The 19,103-nt window shown below is 41.9% G+C and overlaps 1 protein-coding gene across 1 annotated transcript in view; it reads right to left on the bottom strand.

Moving 5' to 3' along the window:
* spred2a (sprouty related EVH1 domain containing 2a) overlaps positions 1 to 19,103 on the bottom strand; it is a 39,732-nt gene that overhangs the window by 17,276 nt on the left and 3,353 nt on the right. Inside the window, exon 2 of the mRNA XM_038734692.1 lies at positions 289 to 463. Within this exon, the coding sequence (XP_038590620.1) occupies positions 289 to 463 (175 nt within the window). The remainder of the gene's footprint in view (positions 1 to 288; positions 464 to 19,103) is intronic.

The following is a 19,103-nucleotide window of genomic DNA, read 5'->3' as shown; positions in this document are numbered from 1 at the left end:
TGCTTTATTTGTATTTCCAAAACTGCCCGTGAGCTCATGGTTTAAGAAAAAAAGCAAGACCTCCAGTGTGTGCATGTAGCCTTAAGATTAATAGAGAGGAGTAATCATTTTGAATTTAGAAAAATATACAGTATTTACTACAGAAACTGCACAAACAGGAAATCTAAAGGAATCAAAGCAGTTTGATTGACAGATGAATTCTGGAAAATGAAGTGACAGCAATGAGCACTGAGCTGCAAAGAAAACATTATTCTCTGTATTCACATGAATAACACATGCTGGACTGACCTGCTTGTCTTTGAGGCGTTCTCCGTGGATGAGGAAGGTATTGCGTCCCAGCAGTTCCGCCGACAGCAGCCTGCACACGCCCACTCTGCTCAGGCAGCCATCCTGCGCCAACCAGCCGCCACTCGAATCGTCTCTGGTCATCACCACCGCTTTGACGCGCACAATATAGCTGTCACTGCAGCAAACCACAGAGAAACGATCGGTTAGCATGGCGAGCTGTGGAGGAGGTACAGGTAGCTGAAACATGACGCCAAAATATGTTTTCCAGGATTTAAAGACTGTGCTTTTATGGCACCTTTCTAGTCTTGCGACTGTCTGCTGAGGAAACTTTGCGTAAAACGGCCAATAAAAGGCTACTGTACGCTACAGACAGAAGGAAAGTCCAACTGACCACCCAACACGGTCTCACTCCCAGCGGGCACATGGACGCATGGTCAAGACCCATTGGCGTCGGTTTGTAACACACTTGGGAGTCTCGTAGTTTTATAGTTCAACGCACTGGGGAAGCCCTGTAGTGTCCCTTTTGAAAGAATTGGAATTTAATTCTTCTATTGAAATTACATAGGTAACCTAGTAAGTTGTGCAAGTAACATTTCTTAATTTATGTAATTTAACTGACATTTGTAACTTCATCTCATCACTTCAGCTTTTCCTAAACCTAATCAAGTAGTTTTGTTGCCTAAACCTCACCAAAGTGCGATGTTTCACAACATTAACAACGTGCCGTTTAAAAATTGCGACATTTCAACGTTAACAAGTACTTTTATTTTGAAAGTCTAACCAGATGTTGCATATTTATTGTTGCTAACTTGAAACGTCAAAAAACGCTGGTTAACCAGGGTGTTTAAAAAGCGATGCCAAAGGGTCCATATGTGACGAGTTGGGAGTGAGAATGTGTTGGTCCACCAAATGAAGAAAATGTAGACAGCAAGTATTGCATGTGCAATTTTTTATCAATCTTGTTGACAAAATACCATCAGCAAACAGCTGATGAAAAACATTCAAGTAAGCAGCAGAAACTATAAAGCCACAGACATTATAAAGATGACAGCTCATGGCCATACCTGTACACATTCATTGAAAATCGTGCCTCCTGGGTAAATTTAGCTAAATTAAAGAGGTGCCCATGCATTGCAGTAAGATTAAAGCTTGTAATAGGTTGCATGAGTTGGAGATGCGAGTTTGAATCTGTGAGCCAAATATCTAAATCTGCAATTTTATTAATTTCAGTGGAAAATGATTGCGAAACCCTGGAATGGACCGACCGGTAGTGAGCAATTTCTTGTCAGTGACACCCCCACCAGCATCTGCAACCAGGTGGCCTCGTCCTTCTTCCCTCTGGAGCAGTCCAGCATGTTCTTTACTGGACATGACATTACTCACGTGTGATCACACAAACATGCACACACAGACAAAACAAACCCTGTCCATCGCCTGTCTGAGCTGCAAGCAGAGACTGAACCTTCACATTTAGAGAAAAATGGAGACGGCTCATGAAGCAGCACCGAGGCAAAATAGGAAGAGGAAGCAAAATGAAGGTTGGGATTAAATAAAAATTACAACACTCTCTCCGTCTTGCCTTGTGTGCTCCGTCATCTCTTGTACATCCTGTTTGCACGGTCACAGTGTCATGCCGGTCTCTGTTGACGACAGGTTGTCGAGCTGTGCTGCCCACCGTCGCCGCCACTACATCCTAACGGGCCGGAGAGAGGCGGGAGATGCTGCCTGCCTCGTCTCCAGCCTCACACACACACTGCTTCCCTTCGCCGTGTGATTCAGCCTGTCTGTCAAACAGATGGTGCTTGTGTGTGTAGCATGAGTCATCACTGCATTTGCCGGCAGTGTGCAGTGACACACACACACACACGCACACACACACACAGGAGGGACTTTATTTACTGGAGTATGGTTCCAAAATGAGAGATCCTCCATTTGCAAACAGTGACACCTTCACTTACAAAATGACTGAAGATCTACAAAAGAATCATTTACTGTTTGGTCACAGTATCACGGTTTGTTACACGCCAGCAGGAGCAGTCCGTTTTTTAATATTGGTGAGTCTTGGTCAGCCGTCGATCTGAAAGAAAAGATAGTGCTGCTTTATCACAACTTGCGTCTTCATTTTTGTAGTTTTGTCCAGCTGTTCTAAGCGATAACCCTGCTAAATCATCTCAGGTAACCTCACGTTTAAGAGCGTGTTTTATGTTTTTATGGTGTTTTTAGTGTCTTGCATGAACTGGTCACACTTTTCTGTTTGTTTTCTTGTACTAGTTGTACTGTTGTGTCCCTATTGAAAGACCTGGAAAACATTTTTATTTCTTCGAATGCCGTTTTGAGGGACTTTTTTAGCCCCTACTTCAGAGCAGGGGTGGGCGATATGGCAAAAATATCATATCACGAATTATTTCAGGCAGGATCACTGTTCACGATCTTATCACGATTCATTAACATGTTGGTTTTTAAGACTATTTTGTTTCTAAGTTATTAGTTTATTGGTTTAAAATTGAAAAATAACTCTACTTTATTAATCGTATACAATGTTGACTAATGATTCATTCAAACAACATAGACCTGATTGATTTTGTTCTCATGACAAGATTTTAACCTTTTTTAAGTTGATTTTCCCGTGAAAGATGGGCTATTTGCTTCTGCATATTTAAAAACACAAAGACAGGAAGGGACTTGTTGCAGATTGGCGTTTACAGTAGCCAATAGCGCTGAATTTCGCCCAATGTCAGCTGGGATTGGCTCCAGCCCCCCGCGACCCTGCACACAGGATAAGCGGTTGACGATGGATGGATGGACGGATGGACTTACGCTGGACGCTGGCAAAGCTAGACCCATGCTGAAACATAATAATAACTGGAGTGCTGACTTTAAATTTCAAGGGGAATTCATTGACTGTTGGACAATTGTTGTGCATGTCAGCCACAAACGCCTGTGTAGAGTGTGTAACCCATCAAACCAATCATTCTCTTTTAACCACTGTCAAACACACACACTGTATTTAGAAGGAATAGGGTGATGGTGTGGGAACAGTCAGGAAAGCAAACTTCATTTCCATAGAAAAATGCTTCTTTTTAAAGAATGAAAAGAGATAAATGAACAGTCTGACAGATGTCGTACAGTCAGCCTTCTGTCTCTGCTGGTTTACAGTAACTCCTCTGTCCATTAGACTCAGGCCTGGTTTTACATCAGTGCTGTATCACAAATGATTCGTCACACTGACCGACTGGAAGTCTGAGCTGAGAAAGTAGCTGACTAACAGTCTTTGATCAGAAATGCAAGGAAACTTCCTGTAAGTTACAAGCCAGGGCCCACAAGCTTCTCAAAGTGCCATTTTAGTCTAGTGCTGAGATTCATGAAATTTACTCCTACTTTTAAACTTAAGAATAAAAGCAAGTTATCACATTTCTTAAAGCTAAGAATCACTCTCACTCTCTCAATTATTTAAGACAGCTTGAGAGGTCAAGTTGTCCGGAGCTGCCAGTAGGGGCTTGTGATGGCGCTGTGGAGACAGAGGCATGCACGAATATTTCAGAAGAGGAAGAATTTCTGAATTATTTGACGACGTGCAGTTAATAAGGTGGGGTCGGACAACGCAGGCACAAACTTTGTCAGCGAGTTGGTGAGGGATGTCATCTCACCACTGACTTTAGGCAGTAATGCGTTTTCAGTTAAACTGAAGGTGGTGATGACGCTTCGTTTCTTTGCCACAGGACAAACGCAGCAACCATCAATAAGCCGAATAGTCATGGAAACAATTATAGCTACAGCTCCAGACATTCACAGTCACGCGTTTCATTGACTTCCCAACAACACTCCCCGTAATCCGACAGAAGCAAACACAGTTCATGCAAATAGCCGGCTTCACAGTAGTAGTAGGCGCATTTGATGGCGCTCATATAAAGATCAACTTTTTTATCTTTCATTAATGTGTAGGCCTGTATCATAATGTATTATCTTGAAAATTCTTCATTGTTAAATGTGTGTTGAATATAAACTCCTCTGTGGAATTTCACCATTCAATGTGACTTTGTCTGAGAATATTCTTAAATATGGTCACTAACCAAGCCGTATATACCATCATGCATTGCACTGATAGAAAAACTTATTGTCCGACGGCAATGACGTAATTAACCGTGCCGAAATAACGATCGGAGTAATGTCCGAAAGTGTTGTTTTAATAATGTGAGTGAGCTCACTATATTACATTCATCTCCCTACAGAGGGGGTAGGGAGTAGTGAATGATTTCGGACACAGCCTGACACTTAAGATTTAGTCCTGCACTGCTCAGGCGTCATATATACACACTTTGGAAAAGACATGTCTATTGTACGCAAAACAGCGATTTTGGGAGTTGTGAAGGACGCCTGTATGCGTGAAGAGTAATGGGGCGCCTCCTGAAGGGGAGGGCAGTGTGACGGACCACCGTTCACTACGGTTGAGCTGTTACTGCTCTTGCCTGACTGGCAGACTTGCAGCTAAGGTTATTTACTTGTTATGGATCGCTTGCAGAAGTCTGCCAGAAGTTAAGTTTGGGCCAGAGTAGTGTACATGCGCAGTACCGTTTGTTTAAGTTGTTACCGTTGAAAGCGTCTATAGTACACGCCCCCAGGTACGTGTGTATGAGATGCACCAGAAGCGCTATACGGTCGCTAACTAGCTAGCTAGGGATGCTTTTGTTTAAGGAGTTGAGGCAACTTCCCTAACCTCAACCATGGCATTAGTTGAGTGGCAGAACAGTCACTATTAGTACACAGAAATTCACACTGTTCACACCAAAATCATTTTGGATGCCAGGGTTTGTGGTTTTTGCGGGATAGGCCTATGTATGAGCTGAGGTAACAGCCATTATAATAAACTTTGTTCACGTCAACATCACTTGATAAAATGACTGTAAGGGATGATCCACTGTAAGCTGTAAAATTATGGGATTTTTTTTCTTATTTGTATTTATTTATAACCTTTCTTTACCCAGGAAAAGTCTAACTGAGATTACAGATCACCAATAGTGCCCTGGCCCAGTCAAGCAGCTGCACAATTGTTACAGACATAAAAACAAATAACATTTACAAGGGAAATACATAATAAATTAACGGGGATCATAAACTATCAAAAATAATTAAAGCTGCAAGCGTTGGACGGGCCCTCATGTCGTGGCACAGTGGCACAGTAACCAGAGGCCACGACATGACTCTGAATTATCACGCGTTCTAGACTGGTCAAGAAGAAGTTAATTGTAACTTCCTGTGTCCCCTAGCGCCACGCTAGACCACACCCGCTAATTATGTGTTGGTGTGTGTGACCACGCTGTGAAAATGTAGATATGTTCAGGGACTCTTATCAAACTTGTAAAGTTTGGTGATCATATTCAAAATGGCCGACATCTGTTGGGTTTAGTTCATGTCTCCCTGAGGCTTTTTTGGCAATCTGGACATGACATATCTGTCGTACATTCCGGTGGCGCTAGCGAGTCATTTTGCCACAACCATGCGTGAAAACTATATAACATGTAAATTTCCACCATGTTTGAATTTTGTGCCTAATTCTACATGTTTAGACCATCAAAAATGGGATTCATTTGGGAAAATAATAATAAAAAATTCCTTGCATTTCAGTAATTATCAAAATGCGTCACTAGTCATCAACATCAGGGATCAAGCGGGCATGAATCAGTCAGAACATCTACAGTCACATGTGTCTTCCTCCAGCTTCAAAACATCTTCTCAGAGTAACATATCAGCATATAAACTTTTGCGGCTCTTGCAGGACAAAGTTTCTAACTCGTGCCTCCAAAAGGAAAAATCTGTATAATCCAGTGATGCAAGGAGTCAGATGTAAGATGAAAAAATATCTGATGACACAAAACTATGACTTTTACAAAATAAAACGTCTACAGCAGGAGTCCTTAAGATGCGTTCTGTCAAATTTACAGACACAAAGGGACACAACTTTCCTATTGCTGTACAGGACGGTCTGAAAACTGTCGCTACATGTCCTGCCTGGCTTACAGACACGTCAATAGGTGCTCTCGCCTATTTTTACTACACAGCTGCATTTTACTACACTTGAATAGCTCTCAAAGGATAAACTGAAGGAGCCCAGTTCGCATCTTAATTCGCCAAACACACACTAATGACATCCATCTGAGACAATCTTAATATAATCAAATATTACTAAATGAACAACATGAAGGAAAATTAATATAACTAATGAATATGAAATGATCCCAAAACATTAACCACATTTTCTCTATGGCTCTTACACAGGTCATCCACATCTTCCTAAAATCAGTACAAGTGAATAGCTAAAACATCTGGAAATCCCCTGGAAATCATAGAAAAAAAGACATAACCTTGCCTCGTCATCATCATGCTTAAATGTAATTTTCTGTATCAAAACTAACTGAGTGATAACTAACAGTAGATAACACAGAATTACTTTTCATGGTGCAAATTTACTAAATTGTAAATGTTTACGAGCTTGGTGTTTAGTCAATTTAAAATTCTGTTTCCTAAAAACTCACCTACATGTAGAGCAGCACTCATGCTCATATTTTTGGCAGTTGTGAAGAGCTAAACTTATTCTGTGGATAACAATATAAGGTCTTCATACTTAATGATCGTATACAAACTGTGTGTTTGTGTTTTCTGAACAGGATTATTGAGATAAAGAGGTTCTGAGCTCAGCGCTGGTTCAGACAAGCTGCGACTTAATCCCACCTGAGTCATTCAACACACACGAACACAAAGCCTGCGAGCAAACACACACGACCACAAACACGCAATCAAATTCACATAATCAATTTTACAACTTTTTTTTGTTTCCTCATTCTTTCTTCTTTTTGTTTTACTTCATTAACAATCGTTCAGATGTCAGAGGTTCCCACAAGCTGCTCACAGCTGTATTACAAGGCGACTCCACCAATCAGCACAGCACTTTGACAAAAGAGATGAAGACAAGTTAGTACTGATGGTGGGGAATTATTTGTCCATAGCAGTTTCAAGTCTCTGCAAGTTGATTTTCATAGAAACAAAAAACCTGAAACCAACTGAAACCAACTGGAACCAACGGCTGTCTGGAGGGTTCAGGAAGTCAGTGATCTGATAGGACCAGAGCTGAGGAAGCTAACAAAACTAAATAAAACACCTGCTCGCCTGCTTGCCAACTCGCCTTGAAAACACGACTTACAGAAAACTTCAGCTCACCTTCCAAATCAGTCTCGGCTGTGAGTCACTCAACCCTAGGGTTGGGTATCTTTTAATTGTATTGATTCTGATTCAGATTCTACTCATTGAATCAGGGTTCTGGTTCCTTCAGCGCAGATCCTGTCAGCGCTCGGTGACCTTCATCCTCTTCCTTGCTCATCATCCCCTTCATGGCTAAAGTGAAAGGAGTCTCTGTCCTAGAGGGGCGTCTCTGGGGACTCATTTGTAGCCATCACTGGTTTCCCTTCAGTATAAAAGGTGTTTTGTACCTGAGACGTTGCTACTGTTAGCGTTAGCTGGATCTGGGGCGTCATTGTAGCTGGGAGAGCGCGGCACGTTCAACGCGGTGCGTTCCTTCAGATTCACGCCGTGTTGAATAAACGCTTCGTCATGTTGGAGCTGCTTCCTGCCTCGCACCAAACCTCCTTACTGCAGCTGCTGCATTCTGCTGTGGCCTTCTCTCTTTTAGTGAAGCTAAGCCAAACTTTGGAGCGTTTGCTGCGGTCCGCCACGGTCCAGGACTGGAAACAGAAGGACTCTCTTCTTCATGCTTTGTTAACAAATGAGGTGACGTTAGGTCGGCGTAGCGGCTCCTTTGATGGAGTGTAAATGCTCACTGCAGTTCAGTCAGGAGCTGAGATATGCAGGAAGTTAGGAACCCAGAATCAAATCGATCAACTGACATTTCTCAGCGGATCTCACCACCCGAAGCTAACCTTCGACAAGATCGAGCTGCTTCCTTCCAGGGATGTCGTCTTCCATCCACAAACCTGAACCTGGGTGTGACACTGCGACCATCTGTCCTACACTGCCAACATCACTGCGACAACCCTCTCCAGCAGATTCATCCTACACATCAGGACATCATATGTCTGTTCCTCGCCCAGGAGGCGTTACAGGTTCTGGTCCAGGCTTTTGTCGTCTCGTGCCTGGACTACTGCAACCCGCTCCTGGCTGGTCTGCCTGCATGTGCCATGCGACCTCTGGAGCTCATCCAGAATACATCAGCCCGGGTGATCTTTAAACAGTCCAGCTTCTCCCACTTCATTTCATTTAGTTATTTAAAAGGCACAGCGCACAGTAAAACATAAATGCTACCATTTGATGCACTGTGCCAGATTATAGCTTCAAGCTAATTCACATCTGCAGTCGCTTGGCAGGTCATGGTTAAAAACAACACAATAGTAAATAAATGTGCTGAGGCTGACCAGTTCATTAGAATGACACCAAGATCACAACATCGTTAAATAGCATCCCAGTCATATCGCAACGTCCACCAAGACAATCGCAACATGACTTTGAGTCGTGTCATCGTTCAGCCCCAGCACACAAAGTTACATAAACACACAAGGTTACACAAAAAAGGACATAAGACATACAATGAGAACTACTCACAATGAAACATCACAAACATTTGCCAGTCAATCAAATTAAAAGCACTACTACTACACTCGTCAGCACTTATTACCAATGGCTGCTCGAATCAGATTAAAGACACCATGGCCCACAAAACACCCTTTCTCTATCTCTTATTGTAAGGGTGGGCAATATTACGATATTAGATCGTGGACGATTAAAATGTGTCCACGATCTGCCTTTTCAGAGAGATTGTTAGTATCTATCAGTTTAGTTATACTCATACAAGCGGTTGACAGCTGCTGCCTCGCTGCCTGCGTCCTCCGCTGTCTACAAAGGCGACAGTAACTGTTGGACGTCATAACATTAACATTCCCCGTGTCCCCTGGCTGTTCTGCCTCAACTCTCTGTGATTTATGAAGGTCGCTGAAGTACAGAAAGTGTTACTTGCTTCTAAAGGAACCGCGGCTAACTAGCTGCTGTTATATAATTAGCTCAGTTAGCCTAGTGGTCATAGCTGACTCAGCCCAGACTGGGAGCTCAGAGCACCTGGGGAGTGTATTGGGTTTAACGTTACACATCTACTCAAGCACTGGAGGTTTTTAGGCCAGGATAATGTCAGCGAGCAGCACCTGATTGGGGACCAGAACCGGAGCCGAGCGAGCGTGCAACAAAACCAAGCTCAGCAGCCTCCCAGTAAAAACGGGATGAACGAGACCCAATACAGAGACCAACAGGGAATACAGTAACAAGATGATTTACAGAGTTTCTTGAAGAACAGATACATTTACTTTTTAATAGACCGAAAAACAGTTAACATTACTCTCTGTATCTGTGGCTAACGTCAGTTAGCTCGGTTAGCCGGGCAGCTGTCCTAACTCACTCAGCCCTGGGGTGCCAAGAGCCAAACCTTGCGAGGAAATCACCTAGGTCATGTATTCCATGTCATTAAACTGGCCTCTGTCGGTCTCGAAGGCTGGGTGGGGTCCCGGTCCCGACCATAGTCTGCATGACGGGATGGGGGGGGGGGTCATTTAATATCCATAAGTCCCTTCCTGTCTGTGTGTTTTTAAATATGCAGAAGGAAACAGCACATTCAGAAGAACAGCAAATCAATATGTATATTAAAATGAACAAAATTAATCAGTTATTTGCTGTTTGCATTAATCATTAGGCTACATTTTATACAATTACTAAAGTGTTATTTTTCTCTTTTAAACCAATAGCTTGCAAAACAGTCTTAAAAACCAACATGAAAATGAACTGTGATAAGATCATGAATTGTGATCCTGCCTAAAATAAATCGGGATATGATATTTTTGCCATATCGCCCACCGCTATCTTATTGTTTCTGAATGTAGCTCTTGAAGCACAGCATATTTAATTAATTACTTCCATGATTCTTTCAATTCATTTGTTGAATCCACACGGTTGAAATTAACTTATTGTAATATGCTTTGGATAAAAGTGAATTAGATATATATGTTATGTAATGTAATGAAAAATAGGTTCAGTGCTGCAATCTCCGCCCTGATAGTTCCTGGGCCATCAGAAAGTGCGAGTTTTGGGGGGCCAAGAACTAAGTCCCACGTTCCTCCAGCTAAAATACAGGAAAAGTTTCTAATTGCCTATAAAGTTGCCCTGGTTCCTGCTGTGGAAACAAGCTACACATAGTTGGTCATCAGTCTTGTCCTCAGAGGACACAGTAATGAAACGGCTGCTCAGAGCACTTTAACAACAATGTGTGGATGCACTCAAACAAACAGCAAAACACACACACACACATCTGTGGTAACTGACCAGAGGTGCAGATAATAGCCTCTGGTGATCTGTTTGCTCCATCATCATGAAAGACAAACACACACACACACACAGTACATAACTACACATAATGCTCCCACAGGAACACGTGTTGTCAATCACACACCACACACAGTCTATCCAGGCTCATGACATCATCGTCAGCGTAGAAAATGTTGTTTCTCTCTGAGGTCTGGATCAGCAGAGAGCAGCAGCAGATGGTGTTTGGCTCGCTCTCTGCCAAACTTCTCAATTCTCTCAAATCACTTCCCTCCCTCGCTCGCCCATCACAAAGACTGTACTTTTACCAAGTCGACTAAAACAACAGCAGCAGCAGCGACGCACTCGCTGACCTTCAACTGGGTGATTTTTCTATGGGGGTTTTTTTGTCACCGAAAGTGTGAAACGTGAGCGACGGCAAAGTCGATCTGCAGCCGTGCAGCACAACCGAGTCGACCCTAAAGGAAATCCATCTTCCATTAGTCGCTTCATGGTTGTAAGGTGGCCATCACCGCTGTGACAGTGACACCATACCCTACTTAAAAACACCCGCAGTTCCAGGTGGAGGTGGAGTTCAGCAGCTCAGTTATAGGTTAAATGTCAGAATGGTTTGGATAAAAGCAGTGGTCTCTTTTTTAGGTCAAAAAATGTTTAGAGAACTTGGTTAAACTCAGGCTCGCTCCAACAGCTGTTTCAGTGTCTATATTTCAACTTGCTTTACATTGAAATATGGTCATTGAAATTGTTGTTTAATGTAACAAGAAGATTTTTTAAAAAATCAGTTCTAACCAAATTTAGTCCATTTTGAAATGCAAAACTCCAAGTCAGTGCTAACTAGCATTATGCCTCTTTTTAACCCCTGTGAAATGGTACATGTGCTAACGTAGAAAATAAGAAATGATTTACACAACATGTATAATAAGAAGGCGAAACACAAATCAGCTTCTAAAATACATTTCTATTTATGTTTATATCTCATAAACCAACCCATTCTCACTCCCAAGTTGTCACTTATGGACGCATGGTCAAGAGCTATAGTCGTCAGTTTGTAACGCACTGGGGATCCCTTTACCATAATAGTTCACTGTAGTGGGGGAATCCCCCTAAAGCGTTAGTTTTTTACGGTAAAGGGAGGTATATGATATTTAACACAAAAGACTGAGTAAGGAGGTGGTTGGGGTGGATGCAGGGCCAGAACCCTGACTTTGAACCAGGAGACCGGGTGTCCCGTGTGAAACAAAAAGTCAAGATTAAATATTTTTATTTAAGTTAGGCAAGTTACATAAATTGACGTAAGTGACGTTAGTTAACTTAGGTGTTAACTGACATACGTAGTTATTTTAACCCAAACCATGATCTTTTCCAACCTTAACCAAGTAGTTTTGTTGCCTAAACCCAACCAAGTACTTTCTGTGCCTAAACCTAACCAAACTGCAACATTTCAGCTGTCTCAAAATGGCGATGTTTCGAAACACTAGTGTTTTATTTTGAAAGTCTAACCGGATGTTGCATGTTTATTGTTGCTAACTTCACCAGAAGTTGTATATTTGTTTTTGCCAAGCGTTGCTAACTTAACCGCGGAGGCCTAAATGCAATAAAGGGCGTTAAAAGGCGATGCCAAAGGGCCTTGACCGAGCGTCAATATGTGACGAGTTGGGAGTGAAAACGTGTTGCATAAACTACAGCTTAAATACACTCCTCCATCATACAAAGAAAAAGTTACAAAACTCCCTTCCAAAAACTGGGCACTTAAATTTTGGTTAAGAACAAATAGTGTTCCTTTTACTCTAAATAAGTTTGTTCTTGTTTTTTTAAATTTACAGCAGCATTGTCATGGGCAAGTTATTTCATCAAACATCTATGTGTTTATTATTTGCGAACATTCGTCGCTATTTCTTTCCATTTAACATAACTAAGTGCTGTTCCTCGTGTTCCTACCTCTTTGGTGACTCACTCTATATTTTTACGACCTCTAGTATCCGGTCGTCTAGTAAACAAACACCAGGTTTGCCACAAAATGAGTGCACAATGTGACCTGAGATTTCACAGTCCTATGACTCTGGTTTGTCCTACTGCAGCTGCAGACACAGAAAACCAGGTATTTATCGTCTCCTAAACGGGTCAAACACAGGGTTTCAGCGTGAAATCAATTCTGACAGATAGTTTGGGACTGATTTTACACATATAAAAGGTGCCAGGCTTTAAACCTTGTATCGGTGTTTTGACGATTTATGCTGCCCTGCTACCATAGTGCAAATCGATAGCAGAGTCCAGTACGGACAACGAGCTAGTTGATACTTCAGATACTTCATCAGAACAGTTTCTCTTTGTTTCAATACGTTGATGACTATGTAGCAACAATCAATTTTAGGTTTCTGTATATTTCTGTAATGTTGATGAATCATGGTTACTTTAAAGTTGACTTTCAGTAGGGAGACCATACGTCCTCTTTTTCCCGGACATGCACTCTTTTTATGACCTAAAAAATGTGTCTGGCCTGGATTTAACGCCAAAATTTCCGGAATTTGGCTTTCGCTTTCTACAGTCGGCATTCATTGTGTGTCTTTGACCAGTACTGGCACTATAACATTTGACTCTTCTTACAAGCTGCCACTACTCTTGTCTGCCCTCTCCACTTAAGCGTGTGCATAAAGTTGCTCATAAGCGTCACTTTTTCGTAAACCGACCAAGCCTGGACATTAATAAAGGTTAATGTGGTGCTACAGCAAACTTTCAAAATGTTGAACTCGTTCTGCATGAATGGTTGTGATTATTGGCAAGTTTGCACTTAGCGTTAAATCAGAGACTAATTACCATGTAGAGCAGTTTTCTTTCACAAGGATTTAAAGAATGAGAACAACGTACAATAACAAAACTACTGTAACTGGAATTATAGTGGTAAGCTATTTAGGACACAATTATCTGAAATAATGTAAAATAATGAATACACTAAAATTAGCCCTTATCAAGCCTTAACAAGACAGAAAACAGTTGTATTTGTGAACTAGTTTAAACAGAATGCATGATCTGCAAAGCTGGTACGTACGTGTCAATGTCAAATAAAGGTGCTAGCAATCTAGAAGTTCACATGTAGGGCCTATTAAAGTTCAATAACATAGTTGCCCCATCTACAACCACCAAAGCCAGTTCAGCTGGAGTCACTGGGCACCAGCAGCACTGCTATAAGATCAATGCTGTCCTGTGTGGACCAGGGACACTGCTGCCTGCTGACCTTTCCTCAATGTCATTTTCAACCCCCCTCTCCTCTGGCATTATCGACTGCTCTCTGTTGGCTGGTTCGGGGGCATTGGTTTGCCCGATCGATATAAAACACCCCCACAAAAACAACTCTGGAGAGGAGCAAAGGACAGTCCAATAAAAAAACAAGAATCCTCCACCGAAACAAAACCAACTCCTGAGCAGGTATCTGGTCACCTCCCGTTGCAGATCAGGGATCTTGTTGGCGAAGCTACAGAGCTGCAGCTCTCTTCAGTTCTCTTGTAATCCAACTTCAAGGACTTAATACAGTTGCAGGAAAAAGTATGTGAACCTTTTGGAATTACCTGGATTTCTGCATAAATTGGTTGTATAATGTGATCTGATTTTCATCTTAATCACAACAATAGACAAACGCAGTCTGCTTAAACTAACTTCGCACAAACAATTACATGTTTTTCATGTTTTTATTGAACACACTGTGGAAACGGTCACAGTGCAGGGTGGAAAAAGTATGTGAACCCTTGGATTTAATAACTGGTTGACCTTTGGCAGCAATACCCTCAACCAAACCTTTCCTGTAGTTGCAGATCAGACCTGAACAACGGTCAGGAGGAATTTTGGACCATTCCTCTTTACTAATCTGTTTCAGTTCAGCAATATTCTTGGGATGTGTGGTGTGAATCGCTCTCTTGAGGTCATGCCACAGCATCTCAGTTGAGTTGAGTTCAGGACTCTAACTAGGCCACTCCAGAAGGCGCATTTTCTTCTGCTGAAGCCATTCTGTTTTGATTTACCTCTTTGCTTTGGGTCGTTGTCCTGTTGCATCACCCATCTCCTGTTGAGCTTCCACTGGCGGACAGATGGTCTTACATTCAGCCTGCAAAATGTCTTGATAAACTTTGAAATAATTTTTTCTGTTGATGATAGCAACCCTTCTAGGCTCTGAGGCAGCAAAGCAGCCCCAAATCATGATGCCCCTTCCACCATACCTCACAGTTGGGTTGAGGTTTTGATGTTGGTGTGCTGTGCCTTTTTCCCCCACACATAGGGTTGTGTGTTCCTTCCAAGCAACTCAACTTTGGTTTCATCTATCCACAGAATATTTTGCCAGTTGTGCTGTGGAACATCCAGGCGCTCTTTTGCAAACTTCAGACGTGCAGCAGTGTTTTTAGCATGTTCCAGAGATTTCTGTGAGTCTTCAGCTGACACTTTAGGATCCTTCTTAACCTCATTGAGCATTCTGCTCTGTGCTCATGCAGTCCTCTTTGCAAGACAGCCACTCCTAGGGAGAGTAGCAACAGTGCTGAGCTTTTTCCATTTATAGACAGTTTGTCTTACTGTGGACTGATGGACATCAAGGCTTTTAGAGATACTTCTGTAACCCTTTCCAGCTTCATGCATTCAACAATTATTAATCTTAGGTCTTCAGAGAGCTCTTTTGTTCGAGGCTTGGTAACATCAGGCAATGCTTCATGGGAATAGCAAAATTAAAATTGATGTGTTTTTTATAGGGCAGGGCAGCTCTAACCAACACCTCCAGCCTTGTCTCATTGATTGGACTTCAGGCTGGCTGACTTCAAAGTCCAATTAGCTTTTGGAGAAGTCATTAGCCTAGGCGTTCACATACTTTTTCCATCCTGCACTGTGACTGTTTACTCAGTGCGTTAAAAAAAAACATTAAAATATATAATTGTTTGTGTGGTATTAGTTTAAGCAGACTGTGTTTGTCTATTGTTGTGACTTACATCCCAAACCTTGTGTGTATTCACAACATACAGTTACAGTACAATGAGTCAAGCTCTCTCTGACCTTGCCGCTGTCCGGTGCTGCATAAACACCGCAAGAGATATTTTTCCACATGTCATTTCTTTTATTCAAGTACCAGTAGTTCATTCAAGTTCTATCATAGAGAACTGAGATTGACTACAACATTCAGCCTTTCCTCCTTCCTCAGTTTGAAGTACTTGTACAGATCTGAGAGGCATAGGGAATGCCTTTCTATCAGAACCAGCATCAACCTTTTTGAGCTTACTCTACAGTAGCTCATCTTTTCGATCGGACCACACGGGCCAACCATAGATCCCCACATGCATCAATGAGCCCATGCTGCTCATGGGCCTGTCACTGGTTCACAGCTTTGCCTTCCTTGGACCACTTCTGATAGGTACTGACCACTGCAGACCGGTTTGGAGATGCTCTGATCCAGTTGTCTATCCATCTCAGTTTGGTCTTTTTCAAAGTCACACAAATCCTCACACTTTCCCATTTTTCCTGCTTCCAACTATGAGGACACAATGTTCACCTGCTGCCTGATATATCACATTTATTTGTATGGCAAAAGCTTTTCTCCAAAGTGACGTGCAAATGTGGTACAATCATAGACTGTATATAAGAAGTGGACATAGTCATCGTGACTACTTGACTATGTTCGTACTAAATGAACATCATATTGTATTAAAGAAGATGTGAAACTAGCGACTGAGACCATAAACTCATCAGGATAGATAGAGAAGGGTTGAATGATTAATAAATAGGCTTGGACGAGGACGGTTCTTTGAAGACGTTAGATTCAATCTGTGGGACGTGAAAATAGTTTTGTTAATTTCCAACTAGTGCAAATGCATCTTTGCCTCAATTCATGTCGCACCATCTCACGTCTTTCCATTGACTTTGGCTGCAATTGCACCACCTCCCGTCTTACATTCTGGACACATCTTTGGACACATTAATGGCATCCAATCATGTCTCTGTTGTTTGGTGTTATAAAATCCCTGTAACTTTTACTCATAAAGCAAGGCTCAAGGTTTGGTTATATTAGTGGTGGTCAGACAGAATTAGCCATTATTAACATATCACGGATATAACGGTATCTGCAAATACATCTGCAAAAAATGTTTTGATAAAACAATTTAAGTTTGGAGATCGACCTGTATGATTATGTTGCATTAACAGAAAAAAAAAGACCATGGTACATAGAGGATAAATAATCCCATAAACATAAAAAAAATATCGATAACGATACCCAGTTCTTCTAATAAAAACACTGTCCTTTTGATTGATGTTCAATTCCTTAATCTTTTTAAGAGAATATAACAGTTACTGATTGCCACCACAAAAGTTATACTATCCACCTAGCTTGCAGAAGAGGTTGAGTAGTAGTTGGTTTTGTACAGTCCCAATAAGTTCCATCAATCATAGGGTTACCTGAGCCTGTATATAGCCTGAGAGGCAAAAACGTGTATTGCTTTATTTGAAGGTGACCCAGATCAGTGTATCAACGTTTTTATCATCTCAGAGCGTCTCTCATTTGGATTTTATCAGCTGGACAAACAGAGGACAGTTTAGAGAGATTTTAGTGAGTAAATCAAACTGAAACTTTAAAGTGGGGGCCCCAGTAAAAATTACAAAGAGCAGCCTGCTTCTCTCTGCAGCCTGGTGCAATTTGGGTGAACATTTCACAACTTGAGCCTATTGTCTGGCTGTACGCGGTTGTATTTGTCATGTGTTTACCTGCAGGGGTGTGCACAGCACGAGGCAGTCAACAGAAAAGGGAGCCTGCTGCCTACACTACGGACAAAGAATCTGATGTGCTGAGGGCTCTGAGGGTGCATTCAAAGCCAACATGTTTATTCAAACTGGTTGAATCTCACTGTCTCGCTGGACAGCTCTCTGTCTTTGTAGTCTCGACCGAAATGAATCTTAGAAATAAAGATAACGGCACACTTTCAGAGAGTCTCTCCTGGAAGTTTGACAGTAAGTCAGTTGTGTGAAGAATTAAAGTCTTGCTCCATTTTCACTCCTCTGCACGCCCGACCAGCGTAATGAGAGTTGTGAGCGTCAGTTACAGAACCAGAAAATAAAAACAAGATAAAACAGGAGAGTAATTTATGAAAAAGCAGGTGTAGTAATAAATAACAGAGTAAGGAAGTGGTTGGGATGGATGGGTAGGCCAGAAACTAGACTTTAATGTGTGAAACTAAATTCCAGCATTGATTGTTTTTAGTTAAGCTGCGTTGATTACGTAGGTTACGTAAGTTGCATAATTATTTTAACCTAATCCTGATCTTTTCCCAAACCTAACCCAGTAGTTTTGGTGCCTAAACCTAACCAAGTTACGACGTTTTACGTTAACCACTATTTTTATTTGAAAGGCTAGGTGGATGTTGTTTATTTCATGGGCGTTGGTATAGACAGTGCAGTAGCACTGGGGCCCGTGACAGGAGCGGCACCCCCAGGTTATGAGTGGGACTTTGGGAGTTACGTGGTAAAAATGCATCTATAGGCAACATTTAACAGTAGACACCTGGCTCACCTCTCAGTGTTTATTTTAGTGGATATCAGAGCTAGCAGAGCACAGGTGCAACCTAGCAGTCATGCCATTCAAACATAAAAGTAGTTTGAAGAAGAGACAAGAGGGAAAAGAACAGGAGGAGAGGGTTGCAATGCTCCCAAATAAGATTGTTTTGGATTTTTTACAAAGGACATTGTCGTCGGATGCCTTTCAAATAGGTGAGTAATTTTACAAGTGCTTTTTCAGTGGATTTGGTGCGGCTGCCGTGCCGCTGTTTCAAAGGCTGTTATCATTTCGGGGACAGGTCGCCTCTGAGCACCTGTTTGATATTGTGGATGTGTTGGGTATTAAACTGTGTGCACTGTAGCTGCTTTCAGGCCACTTCTCTTTCTTATTCACCATAATGTCTTGCCTCTCTGTGGAAGAGAAATGTGGTTGTCGTGATTCAGGAGGTTATTGTACTGAAATTGCAGAAAAAGTCTGCATCATTTCAGCACAGTGGTCACCTCCTGCTCTCAGCTGTTTGTAGTGACGTTTCAGGATTTTGACAATGACAGCACTGGACATGCACCTTATAACTTTCTCTTTAACTTCTGTACTTTGCAAATACAAAAGTCTAGGTGACACAGTCTGACTCTAACATCCATCACATGATGGTACTTTGCTTTAGACTGCTGCGTCACACAGCAGCAGCGTTTGTGTTGGAGAGACACACAAAAAGAGAACTATTGAATTTAATATGTTAATATGGAAGGAAATCAAGTTAAGGAGCTTTAAATTAGGTATTTACTGCATCTAATCTTATCAGTTGTTAAACTGTGCACGAGAAAACAAGGCACACAAATTTGCCAATAGGATACCTGTCTAGACACGAACGCAGTGTGTGCGCGCTCATGTGCTTCGTCACTGTGGAGCGCAAGGGCCCATCATCACCGGG

The sequence above is a fragment of the Micropterus salmoides genome, unplaced genomic scaffold (genome assembly GCF_014851395.1).
Source record: "Micropterus salmoides isolate LMB-PRFRI ecotype aquatic unplaced genomic scaffold, ASM1485139v1 Ms_hic_scaffold_1, whole genome shotgun sequence".
Lineage (NCBI taxonomy): Eukaryota > Metazoa > Chordata > Actinopteri > Centrarchiformes > Centrarchidae > Micropterus > Micropterus salmoides.
This window is presented reverse-complemented; position numbering and strand designations above follow the sequence as displayed.